General features: G+C 43.7%; 1 protein-coding gene across 1 annotated transcript; it reads left to right on the top strand.

The window, feature by feature from the left end:
- The first annotated feature begins 289 nt into the window (after positions 1-289).
- LOC311232268 (uncharacterized protein) lies at positions 290-12,428 on the top strand. The gene is made up of 3 exons (XM_084319011.1): positions 290-378; positions 5,539-5,600; positions 8,270-12,428. Exons 2-3 carry the CDS (start codon positions 5,552-5,554, stop codon positions 9,391-9,393), a joined length of 1,173 nt encoding a protein of 390 aa, XP_084175137.1. The 5' UTR covers positions 290-378; positions 5,539-5,551; the 3' UTR covers positions 9,394-12,428.
- Positions 12,429-14,012: the final 1,584 nt, after the last annotated feature.

The following is a 14,012-nucleotide window of genomic DNA, read 5'->3' as shown; positions in this document are numbered from 1 at the left end:
ACTGAACTGACCTAAATGAAATATGTTCCTCTCGCCTCGCCTCGGGTCACATCATGCATGCGATGGAGTCAGACCCACCAAAAATAGGCCCGCGACACATTTTGGGTCCCGACCCAGTTTCAGCACTGCCCTTCAGCAGAGTAGGGTCCAGCTGTAGCGCCGGAGAATCCTCTTCTATAGAAAGTAGGTTCGTGGCTGCCACAGGCTTGCCCAGTGAGAGGATTCCCGGGCGCTGCAGCTGGACCCTATTGCTTCACCAAGGCAGTGCAGCGAGCCACCACTCTGGAAGGAGCGAGGCTGCGAGCGGTTCACTGTAGTAACGTTAGCTTAGCTTGCTAACTTTGCGACTCCCCCAAGTCCCAAGCCTAAGAAAAAGAGGTATGGTAGGCTAAGTTAAATATATTTAACTGTAACGGGGAAAATATGCATTACGGTTTGCATGGACTAATTGTTGGAAAATGGAAAGTGACAACAACGTAAAGGTGGCTAGCTAGTCGATGCTAAGTTGCTAAGAGGGTGTGGGTGTCGGTCCAGACGTCTCCAGTTTGTTATTATGGGCCTCACGGTCAAGAACGTTAGCTAGAAACTAAAGCCAATGCTACGTAACGTTACCTGCATCGCTTTCTACAACAATGCTAGCTAACGTAAATATCTAACGTATAGTTAGCCTAACTCCGCTAAGCACAGCTAGAAAGGGCCAACAAGGGTCTATTTGGTGACGTTAACTTAGCTAACAATGTGGCGTTGTCCGTTAATGTTGTTATTACACGGGGACATCTGCCACAGCTAAACTGAAGTTCGGAGCACTAGTTTGAAGCGAGCTAGATAGCTTTGTAAACGATTAGCATAACGTTAACCTACGCACGTCGTTGGTTGCTACAGTGTTGCTTTTGATTGATTGATTGATTGAACATTTTATTAACAGATTGCAGAATGGGTACAATACAATACAGTACGGCTCAATACACACAATTGTTAAGGCGATGCAGACCAGAGAAAGACTTTCGTCTTGTTTACATCAGGGTCCCCCATTTTCAATTCATCATAACATATATAACATACAGTATTTGCAAATCTGGTGTCATAAATCATGTCTAGATGTAGCAGTACTGTCTATCTGTATGTCATGTATGTCATATATGTCCTGATGAATTGAAAATGGGGGACCTTGATGTAAACAAGACGAAAGTCTTTCTCTGGTCTGCATCCCCCTTAACAATTGTGTGTATTGAGTTGTACTGTATTGTACCCATTCTGCAATCTGTTAATAAATCAATCAATCAATCAATTACAGATAGACAGTACTGCTACATCTAGACATTTATGACATACCAGATGCATACCTTGCATGATTTCATTAGCCCACTCAAACCCAGAGATTGTTTATTGAGACAGCTCTGTGCCTTCTGAATCCGAGCCATTTATTACGGACTCTGTCTGAGAGGAGGCGAGAAGGCTAAATGAACGCCACTTGTCCGTATTGTCCAGTTGATGAAGTTGAAAGGGCAATGCCACCCACACCCACAGACACTCAATAGTAAACCCAAGAGAGTGAACCCTCCAATCTGTGACGTCATTTGGATGTAAAATGTCGGTTTGCTTCATAAGACAGACAGTGAATGGTCCACTGACTTTGAGAAGCCATAAAATGAGTTATCAATCAAAATGAGGCTTACTATGTATTCTACTATTGCAACAGGTCTGACCCAGGATTTAAACAGGTTTAAGGGCAGAACACAAATATTTCAAGAGCCCACAAATGTGGTGCCCCATCCATTCATCGCCTATGGAGCGGCTTTCACATCTCAGAATCAGAATGTTTTATTTGTCACACCATGGTATGTAGGGATGCCCCGATCGATCGGCCATCGATCGTTATCGGCCGATAATCAGTATAAATATGCGATCGGGGAATTCCGATAATGAGTCATATTCGCCGATCGCGGAAACTGATCAAGTGGATATCTCACTCGCTTGTCTCAGACGCACAGGACCTGCAAACTGCTCCTCCTCCCTAGCCCCGCCCGTACCCGTGTAGAGTTTGTAAACACGCTGAGTCTAGATAGTGCATTCGACCTGAGCTAACGTTAGCTACCTAGCTATCGTTACTGTTTTATTTTCTCCGATCGTCAAAACAGATCTCACTCGCTGAGTTCTGTCTCAGACACCGGGAGCTGCACACAGTGCTGCGCGTCTGCTCCTCCTCCAGCTCCTCCCGCACGCATGTAAACACGGGTCTAGTCTAGTCTAGTGGGACGGGACCTCCATGAGCTAACGTTAGCTACCGCTACAAAATGACCCAGTCAACTATTCACTTTTAGTTTAATACATGATGAGGCATTGTCTAACTGAACGGTATCTAGCCGGCTAGCTACTGATAGCTCCTGATATCAACAAATGCTCCAGCAATAGTCTAGTTATCTAGTACTAGTGTATGATACCTCTGTTAGCTCACGTTAGCTTAGCTCACTGTTCAAAACGAAATGTCCCATTCAACTAAATAGTTCACTGAGGCGTTGTCTTAACGTTATATTTCCGGCTAGCAGTAGCTACAGACAGCTCCTGATATCAATGTCTTATAACACTCATTCGATGCATATTCGAAGCCCGGCTTGCGTCGCAGTCATTAACGGGGATAGCTGAGGGAGTAGGGTATATCTGCAGAGCCTAGGGTAAATCTGCAGAGCCGAATGTGATTTGATCAAAGCAGAGTATGTACACACAGACAGTGGAGATAGCGAGCATTTTGACTTGTTGCGTGGTGGCGATGTCTCGCAGATAATACAAGTACAAGTCTAATTATATAATATATATATTTTATTAAAAAAAAAAAAAAAAATTATATAAAATAATTTTTAATTTCTTTTTAATCAAAAACGATCGGTATCGGATCGGTATCGGCCGATATGGCTCACGACGATCGGTGATCGGTATCGGTGGCAAAAAACGTGATCGGGGCATCCCTAATGGTATGTGTTACTGAGTGAAATAATTTTTGTCTTTTACTTTATCCACCATGCAGCAGCAATAGGATAAAAAAAATGCATAAAATAGAATACAAGTAGAATAAAGAAGAATACGATTGGGATGGATATAATGCCATGGAATAGCAGCTGGTCACAACAATAAAGTAGCTCTAAGTTATACTACAGTGGGCTATGCTAGTCTATATTATAATACAATAGTCACAGTGTATCGTGTGTGCAAAAAATTGCTCTGAATTTGAATACACTGATCACAGTGTGTGAGTAGGGGGTGCAAAATTGCAGTGTGCGTTGGTCTAGGCCTAGCCTTGTTGCAATGTGTGCATGTAGATTACTTATTTACTTGCATTGTTTGTGTGGGTCACGGCAGACAGGTGGCAGGCCGTTAACCCTTTCACTACCACACTACATAACGTTAACCTTTCACTACCACACTACAGACGGTTAATAGTGTGGTAGTGAAAGGGTTAACCTTCTGTAGTGTGGTTGTGAAAGGGTTAACCCTTTGTTGTGTGGCAGTGAAAGGGTTAACCCTCTGACCCGCCGGGGGGGGGGGACTGTCCCAGAGTCTGGTCGGGGCCTGGGGGGGTCTGTCCCAGAGTCTGGTCGGGGCCTGGAGGCTGCAGTACTGTTTGCCAGACGGCATCAGCTGAAACTGTTTGTGGTTGGCGGTCTTTAATAATCCTGCAGGCTTCGCTGACACACTGTCCGGGTGACAACAGGGTGACGTCACAAATTCAATGGTTCTCTGATTTTAGTTATAGGAGACAATGGTGCATGTTCTCAAATATTGACTAACCTTTCCTGGAAGACAAGAATGTGTGTAATCTTTCTTACCCCTGAAACGGACTGGAAGCGGAACTAATCTGGAATTCACGCACCCGTCTCACTTTGGCGCACATGTTGATGGTTAACCCTAACCCCAACCCATAATAATGGTTAACCCTAACCCATAATAATGGTTAACCTGGTTAACCCTAACCATAATAATTGTTAACCCTAACTAGGGATGCCACGGTTCTCAATATAATATTGTACAGTAGTACAGTACGCCAACCACGGTTCAATACGCACATGTGAATTGCAGCATTTTTGGTTTTGCAATTACATTTTGTGTTACTAGTTTCTATGCATTGTATTTCTCTCCCAATTGGCTCTGTGGGTGTGTGTGTCTTTGACCCCTCCCCATGAGTAAATATCCAATCACTGCTCAGATGTTGGGGTGACGGCAACACTGGAGTCAGATTTCACACAACAATTTAACATGGCGAGCAGAGTCGAGAGCATGTCAGGACACTACGGTTTTGGCTTGAATACAATGACGAGGGAACGAAAACACAAACAGTTACCAGAACAATGACTGTCTGCGAGCATTGCTTCACATGTGTCGCCTAAGTAAACACTTGAATATGAGCGCACATCTGCGCCGCCACCCGGCAATATCACTGTCTGGAAGCAGGACAGTCGAACAGGTAAGAACACAGTCGGTGAAAAAACAGCAGTCACTCTGATGCCTTCCAACAAGCCTCCTACCGATTCAGTAAAACACAAAAAAAAAGTGCAGTGGGAATGTTCATTGCAAAAGATTTGCAGCCATTTTCGTGGTTAGAGATGTGGGTTTTTGTCACCTAATGAAAATGCGATATCTGTGTTACACTGACTGCTCTCTCGTACATTCTTCAGCAGCATCAAAAGTAATTCCCAACTTCTATGAAACAAGGCATTGAAGTCGAATTGGCAAAATCACAGAGCCGGGCAACAGAGAGTTACCTCACTGTGACGGTGCACTATATGTCGCATTGGGAGATGAAGAGCGCAGTGCTCCAAACTCCTCCCATGTACGAAAGTGCTCACTCAGCAGAGGAATTGACTAATGCAGTGACTGAGTCTGACACTCACGGTAACCACCACAGATAACGTAGCAAATATTGTGACATATATAAAACAAAAATATAATTGAATTGTCGGCTAACTGTATTGTTGCATCCCTAGCCCTAACTCGTGTTGATGGTTATATAACCCTAATCCATGTCAATGGGTGCTGCTGTCCACACCAGACACACCTAGTGGGGAGTACAAGCACTGGAAGTGAATGCAGAATAGGCCAGATGCGAGAGGCATATGTTGAAGAACAGGGTTTTTGAATGTATTCTGGACTTGCTGCTTGAATCTCCCAGTGTATTTCAGGCTGAGAATAATAGCCTTAATGCAAATTGTATCTCCAGCCTTCTGCTCCGTGCCGGGCATGTCCAGTGTGTGGACTGCGGCGCCGCGGAGTGGGTACAATTTTGAGTCCTGCAGACATCACTCTCCCACTTATTTATCTAATTTACCATTTCAAGTAAATGGCATGAGCTCCATCTATTGCACATCATAGATGTGGTAAAGGACATTCTAAATCCTGTCGCATTACTTATTGCTCCATTGTGTCGATCTGTAATGTCTGTTTCCCTGCTCTCCACTGCCGACATGATTTTCTAATCTCTCTCTCTCTCTTCTCTCTCTCTCTCTCTCTCTCGCTCTCTCTCTCTCTCTTGCTGTATGTGTAAAATAGGTTACATCTAACCATGGGTCCAGACACTGAACCAGTTCTTAAAATAGAACCTTCAGATGAAAGTAAGTTGTGAAGATGATTCAGATATATCATGAAACATGGCTCCTCATTGTAAGACGGCCAGCCTCGCTGCATTATGAATGTTGAGCATGATGTTACAGTTGGAAAATAATGTAGTGTTTAGCTAAACACAGAGAACAATTAAATGTTTACTTGCATCGTGTTCTCACGTAGCACACATAATGCTGAATTACAGTCGGGCCATAAATGTTTTGACATTGACACAATTCTGGCTCTGTACACCACCACCACAACTTGAGGACTGCATACTCTTTTTGAAAAGCTTAGTTTTATAGTTATAGCACATGCATAATCCTGGTCTCTTTTGAAATATGACATTCTGAACAGGGGAGGAAATTAGGCCACTTTACTCGCCAAATGCGAGTATTTTTTACGTTTGGCGAGTGATTAATGAAGACCACTCGCCAGTCTGGCGAGTTGACAGTGCCACGAGAGCACTGCACAAGACCCGCGGACATATATAATGTTTAATAAAAGTTCCCGCAGTACTGGCCAACCCGCGGACATATATAATGTTTAATAAAAGTTCCCGCAGTACTGGCCAACCGGCCCAACCCGCGGACATATATAATGTTTAATAAAAGTTCCCGCAGTACTGGCCAACCCGCGGACATATATAATGTTTAATAAAAGTTCCCGCAGTACTGGCCAACCCGCGGACATATATAATGTTTAATAAAAGTTCCCGCAGTACTGGCCAACCCGCGGACATATATAATGTTTAATAAAAGTTCCTGCAGTACTGGCCAACCCGCGGAAATATAGAATGTTGAATAAAAGTCCCGTGGTACTGGCCATCAGTCAAGGAAGCACTCGCAAACAGATAACGTTAAACACAGAAGATGGAAAACAGACAGACTGAGCAACGGGGAACTGCATCCAACCCTAGTACAACTCTCGAGTCCAAGGCAAGGACACATTTAAATTACAGAGGTGTATGTTAGTCTATTGCGCACCCGACTACGACGTAAGGTTAGACATTTTATTTCATGCTCAAAAGCCCCTGGCTTGCACATCGCAGTCACGAAAGGGGCGAGCTCAACCAGTGCACAACAGCAGACCACTTGACGGTACTTCACAGCACTGTCGTAAGGCCACCGTGCCGTCTTAAAGGCACAGTGAACACTCGGATGCATACACAACATTGACGTGGCTTGACAACCGAGGTTCAAAGTTAACTTGATTGACTGATTGAAAACTTTATTAACAGATTGCAGAATGGGTACAATACAGTACGGCTCAATACACACAATTGTTAAGGGGATGCAGACCAGAGAAAGACTTTCGTCTTGTTTACATCAGGGTCCCCCATTTTCAATTCATCATAACATATGACATACACGACATACAGATAGACAGTACTGCTACATCTATACATTTCATATCTATCTATCTATACACTTCACAACATACTTCGGTTTTTTTCTTTCACTGCCCAACCCAGTCCAACCCAGCATCTTTCACTGCCCAGTTCAGCCCAACCCAGTCCAGAATAGATCCCTCTTTCATGTTAATATGTGTTATGCTAATATTGTGAAGAGTAGAGACTGTTATTAATGTTTTATGCTAATAAATATTTTAAAGAGTAGAGACACGGTGTGATTATTACTATGATTGAAAATCAATTTAGACGAAGACATACAAAGAAGTAATTATCACAATTAGCGATTTTTTTTGGCTGGTAAAAAATCAGTTTGTCTGGTAAAAAAAATCAGATACTCGCCAGTTGGCTGGTAAGCCAAAAAGTTAGTTTCCTCCCCTGATTCTGAAGTTACTAATGCAAAAAAGGAATATCACTTTTAGTGCTAATGAAATAGAGTAACATGGGTCTGAACTTGAGTTGAACTTGTTTACTCACATTTTTCTGTAGTGGTTGCAATATCCCCCTCAATTTTTTTTAACCATCTGTAGGGTGGTGGTAGTGAAAGGGTTAAGAGTTGATGCCGCAGCATGCCTAGAAGCCTGAGCATACTGATTCAGAGCACTAAATCACTATCTTTCTAGGGCACATCCCCATATTCATCCTAAATGCTCTTCTGTGATGCAAAGATGGGTATGTTTGTTATATTGAAGCCATTTCAAATTAGACATAAAGACACATAACACTGAAACGTATGAGCCTACAGTGTATATGCGTGCTCATTGCCTGTATGCAGGCTCAGATGAAGACCATACCTCTCTCTCTGTTACCTGCAGGAAGAACTGGGTAGTCTTAGTTTAGGATGCACTCCTTTTTAGTGTCTTGTTTATTTGAATCAAAATATTGTCCTTGCATACTATAGGTAGTAGGCTGTCATTATGGTATTAAGACTAGGCCAATACAGAATGTTTGTATTTGATACAGATATTGATATAGTTGAGCAGGTTGTAATCTATCTGCTGATAATTGGCCTATAGCCTATTTATTTGTGTGTAGTTTGACTCATAGATCATTGTTAGGAATTTTGTAATTGTTATTTTTCCTCAAGATTGTGCCAAAGGCTGGTCTTAATAATATTGATGCCAAAAATACATTTGAAAGGCCTATATTGGTGGACCAATATATACAACCAGTACACCTGGGTAACTCTTGTATGTTTAGATGTATTTGGGTCATTTTCCCAAAGTGGTTGTTATTAAATGTGATTTTTTAAATGTGATTGCTTCTCAGGTACCGGTGAAGTCGTAGTGAAGGTTATATCCGACTCGGACTCCGACTCGGACGACGCAACCGCGTCCGAGGACCCCACCCCCCCCGAGAGTGGCGCTTCAAACAGGTGCTATCCCTGCTCCGTCTGCGGCAAAGTGTTCGACAGACCGTCGAAGCTGGCGAGACACGAGCCCGTTCACACCAGGAAGCCCAAGACTCAGCACCAGTGCCAACACTGCGAGAAGAGCTTCTCGCAGCTGGACAAGCTGACCCGACACCAGAGTAACCACAGCAGGACGAACAAGCATCCCTGCCCCGACTGCGGGAAGGTGTTCAACAGGCCGTCGAAACTGGAGCGGCACAAGCACACGCACGCCAGGAAGCCCAAGGTCCCTCATCAGTGTTCCTACTGCATGAAGACCTTCAGTAAACTGAACAAACTCGTCCGACATGAAAGAATGCATACGGGAGAGAAACCTTTCCCCTGTTCGATCTGCGGGAAGTGCTTCTCCGACCCGGGCCACTGCAAGGCGCACGAGAAGACGCACGAAGAGCAGCCGGAGAAACCGCACAGCTGCACGGACTGCGGGATGTGTTTCTTCAAGGCCTCGGAGCTCCGTCGCCACTTCCGCTCTCACACGGGGGAGAAGCCCTTCAGCTGCACGCTGTGCGACAGCTGTTTCTCCCGGTCGGAGGGGCTCAAGAGACACATGCGGAGCCACACGGGGGAGAGACCCTACAAATGCCTCGACTGCGGGAAGGGTTTTTATTCGCGGCAGGATCTGAACATCCACGGCTTGACCCACTCGGGGGAGAAGCCGCACCTTTGTCCGGTGTGCGGTAAGGGCTTCTCGCAGTTGGGCAACATGAAGGAACATGAACAAAATGTACACGTTAAAGCGGAGAAATATATCTGCAACGAGTGCGGAGCGACGTTCACCAGGTACAAGTCATTGATAAAGCATCAGCGCACCCACACGGGAGAGAAACCCTACCTGTGCCTCACCTGTGGGCGGAGCTTTTCTTGGAGCCATTCCCTGAGTAGACACAGGCGGTCGCACACGCACAGACACAGGCTGATGTCTGTAGACTCATCCAAAGACTTGTTAAGTTTCGAAGGGCCCTCTGTGAGTTCTAGTTGTTGACACAAGAAATTAGGGATGCCCCGATCGATCGGCCAGCGATCGGTATCGGCCGATATTCAGTATAAATATGAGATTGGGGAATTCCGATAATGCTTTCTTGTCCCCGATTGCGAAAACCGATCGATGAAGCGCGCAAAAAACATGATCCAATTCTCAGCGGAGTTCTCGCTCGCCGTCTTCTCTCAGGCACGCACACGCTGCTGCTGCAGTGCACGCATTGCCCCTCCCCCTCACAGACCCGTCTTGTCAACAAACCCTCTGGCAAGAGTCGAGTGCAGCTCCTCTTTCAACATAACTGAAGCATTAAACAAAATGGCCCAGTAAACTCTTCACTTTAGTTTAATACATGAGGCGTTGTCTAACGTTATCTAGCTGGCTAGCTACTGATAGCTCCTGATATCAACCTCTGATATCATCATTGGCATTAGTTTTTCGCAGCTGGCTAGCATTGGCTAACTAGTTATCGTTCCGTTGGCTAACGTTAGCTACCTAGCTAGCGTTACTGTTTAAACAAAATGGCCCAGTAAACTATTCATTTTAGTTTAATACATGATGCGTTGTCTAACGTTATCTAGCTGGCTAGCTACTGATAGCTCCTGATATCAATGTCTGATATCATCATTGGCATTCGTTTTCGTAGCTGTTGGTCATAGCTGTAACTGAATGCCAATGATGCTAGCCTTATGTGATCTTATGAGTTTCAGTTTATAGGAAAATACTTTGACTATAATGGTCAGAAGTAAATTAACTTGGATACTGTTATGCTTAACACCCAATACTATTTACTTTGCTTAATTTCTAAGATTAGATTAGAATGCCTGTGTTAGACCTACAGTATAATACTGCCAGCTGCTATAAGAAAATCAAAAGCGATCGGTATCGGTATCGGCCGATATGGCTCATAGACAATCGGTGATCGGTATCGGTGGCAAAAAACGTGATCGGGGAATCCCTACTAGAAATTATATCTAAATGAAAACGGTTGATAATTTTGACTTCTAGTTATTTTACTGAAATAAATATCCTGAAGGGATGAACCCCAAACCCTTTACTGTTCACGGGATATTGGGCTGATACCAGGCTAAAATAGGGTATCAGTATTGATCATATTCACATGGTGTCCATTTTGTTCTTATGCCGTGCTGGGGTCCTTTCCACCCTGTTCCCACCCAAGGTAGAAACAGGGTGGAACCCAACCTCAGTATGACGTAAATGAAAAATAGCCGCTGCGTGATTTATGGTCAATTGAAAGAATTTCCTCAATACCAAATTGTCAGGAATCAAAGCAACTTGCTTTTTTCAGCATTCTTGACACATTAGATGTCGGCGCTCACTTATCATGAAAAATGTATTGGGTCTAATATCTAAATCATTTTGGTCCAATGACTCCAAAGTGGTCTTAACCCTTTCACTACCACACTACCAAAGGGTTAACCCTCTCACTGCGACAATACAGAAGGTTAACCCTTTCACAACCACACTACAGATGGATAACCGTCTGTAGTGTGGTAGTGAAATGTTAACCTTCTGTAGTGTGGTAGTGAAAGGGTTAAAACTGAGTGATATCTCATTTCAGAAGAACATAACCAGTGTCGGCAGTCTTACCCCCCATCTAAGTGAATCTACAAGTAAGCTCGCGACCACTGCTGTCCCTGACAACACCACTATTCCCCCCAGGTGTCGGGGCTCCTCATTCACTTCCATTCTTTTTTGGGGACCTAGTCGCCCAATATCTCTGAATTTGGTTCTACTAAAGTGAAATAACCCTTTTAAGTTGATTCTATTGATTAAAAGTCATGGATCACATCTGTACTTGTACGTTACTCTTATTAAAGTGTACTACTCATCAGTAATGGCAATGGAAGAAGTGGTATTGTTGTAGCATCTCTGTTATCGAGGCCTAATCTGAGTGACCTTTCACCCTAATCTGATTGACCGTTCACCCCGATCTTTCACCATTTGCTTTTGTTTTGTTTATTGTAAGCCAAAAGATTGTGAGATATGAAGAGTAGTAGTTACTCCATTACTTTCTACTGATGGAGAAGCGTAAAACTATCAACCATTCCAGCTTTATTCTAGGACAACATTGGTAAACGGAGGAGAAGAAGAAGCAGCCACCTCCAGCTGCTCTGTAATATCAGGTAGAGCAGATGAATAAGTATTGAATACTGTTGAAAAGCTTCCATTTAGGTGTTTATTGTTTTCCACCACAGATCATATTAAATCTGGATCAGTGTGGAAATGTGGATAACCTCACGATATATAAAACATTATTTCATGTTTTAAACTACCATAATGTGGATAACTTCAGGATATATAAAACATTCTTTCATATGTTTTAAATGACCATAATGTGGATAACTTCAGGATATATAAAACATTCTTTCATATGTTTTAAAGGACCATAATGTGGATAACTTCAGGATATATAAAACATTATTTAATATGTTTTAAACATCCATAATGTGGAGAAATCAAATAAAACCTAATTAAATCTATATGGATTGAATCGTTTGATCTGTGGTGAAAACAAACAAAACACCTAATGGGAGCTTATTAATGTCTCTTGATTATGTACGCTTCTGTATCAGCTCATGTATTTTCTATTTTTCACTTGATCTGTGTGTTGATACGGTCTCAACTCTTCAGTGGACTAAGTATATGATTTAATTGTTTAAATGTACTCAGTAACACAAAACAGCTGGTTGTAGTGTTTTTATGTACTGAACTGCACTTACAAAAATATAGAGGTTTAAACCCATTGATTTTTCTTTGTGATATATCTACTGGGTATCCCAACTTTTAATAAAAAGACAACCATGTATTCTGCTGAATGTAAATGTTGCTAATAATGAATAAAAGATACACGACGGTGTATCTAGATTAACTGGTGATTCATTGCTACGCTCGGATGTGTTTTAAGCTGTGCTGATGAAACCTAAATCAAACCAATAGATATAGTTGGTACACTATTATAGTCCTGCTAGGTTGTCATTTACAGAACATAATGCTGTTATACAGACTTCAGTCAATAAACTGGCTTCATGAAAGAACTTGTTGTCATTCATACCTCTTCTGGGTTCCCATACGGTCAAGGAAACCTATATGGAATTTGAAAATTGTAACGAACTATTCACATACGATTTGACCTATCTCAAGCTCCACCCTCTTTTCGTGGTCCTCCAATAACAACCGTTGCTCAAAGACGTTGGGATTTGTGACGGGTCAATCTATCAAGTGAACATCCACACTGACAAATATAGGTAATAGAAATTGTCATTTGTCATGGAATAGTGGAAAACTTTCACTTTACATGATGATGATGATATTCCTTTCCTCGCCCCAAGGTGTCAAACGAGGAGATGCCACTTGATACACAATTGACACAGAGGATTCACACTTTTTTTGTGGACACTACATTTACATTTACATTTAGTCATTTAGCTGACGCTTTTATCCAAAGTGACTTACAAGTTCTGTACGACAAGTCATCAGGAAGGGTACAACTCTATCAGCTGAGTAACAATGTTCATCAAAGTGTTGAGTGCTACAGTGTAGGTTAGTTTATTAGGACAAGTGCATGACAGTAAGGTTAGTTAGGGTTAGATTTGTCTTTTTTTTATTAATTAATACATTTTCAGATAATTGTTGAAGAAGTGCGTCTTTAGTCGACGGCGAAAGATTTGACGGGTTTCGGCTGTCCTAACTGGGGTGGGTAGTTCATTCCACCATTGTGGGGCAAGTACTGAGAAAAGGCAGGTTCTCCTTGATGACCCTCCCGGAGCTCGGATAGGAGTGGGTCTGAGACGGCCAGAAGATGCAGAGCGTAGGGGTCTTGAGGGTGTGTAGTTAGAGACCATTGACCGGAGGTAGGCGGGAGCGGTTCCCTTTGCAGCACGGTATGCCTTGAAGTGGATTCGTGCAGCAATGGGGAGCCAGTGCAGGTCCCTAAGAAGTGGGGTGACATGGGCCGACTTCGGTAGGTTTGAGATCAGGCGGGCCGCTGCGTTCTGAATGAGTTGAAGAGGCTTGGTGGCAGTGGCCGGGAGGCCAGCAAGCAGTGCATTGCAGTAGTCGAGGCGGGAGATGACTGTTGATTGGACGAGGAGTTGGGTGGCTTCTTTTGTCAGGAAGGGGTGGATCCTTCTGACGTTGCTCAGGAGGAATTTGCAGGTTGTCGCTGCGATGTGAGCGGAGAAGTTCAACCGGTCGTCGAGGACAACACCAATGTTCTTGGCGGTCGGAGACGTGGTCACAGCTGCATTCTCGACTGTGATGGAAAGGTCGGTCAGGGGGGATGATTTGGCCGGCAGGTGGAGCAATTCTGTTTTGCTTAGGTTCAGTTTGAGGTGGTTGGTCGTCATCCAGGCGGAGATGTCGGACAGACAGGCCGAGATCCACTCAGAGACGTGGATATCTGAGGGAGGGAAGGAGAGGAAGAGTTGAGTATCATCGGCATAACAATGATACGAGAAGGCATGAGACGTGATAATGTTACCCAGAGATTTAGTGTAGAGGGAGAAGAGAAGGCGTCCTAGGACCGAGCCCTGGGGGACACCCGTCCGCAGGGGGCGGGTGGCCGACAGGGTCCCTCTCCATGACACTTGGTAGGATCGGTC

Source organism: Notolepis coatsorum (genome assembly GCF_963971535.1).
Source record: "Notolepis coatsorum genome assembly, chromosome: 7".
NCBI lineage: Eukaryota > Metazoa > Chordata > Actinopteri > Aulopiformes > Paralepididae > Notolepis > Notolepis coatsorum.
Note: the sequence above shows the minus strand (reverse complement) of the source record. Positions and strands in the feature narration are given on the sequence as shown.

Excerpts from the sequence above, each read along its gene's own strand:
- LOC311232268 (XM_084319011.1), top strand. The coding sequence starts at position 5,552 with ATGGGTCCAGACACTGAACCAGTTCTTAAAATAGAACCTTCAGATGAA. Across the intron at positions 5,601-8,269 it reads AATAGAACCTTCAGATGAAA|GTACCGGTGAAGTCGTAGTG; the intron begins GTAAGTTGTGAA and ends ATTGCTTCTCAG.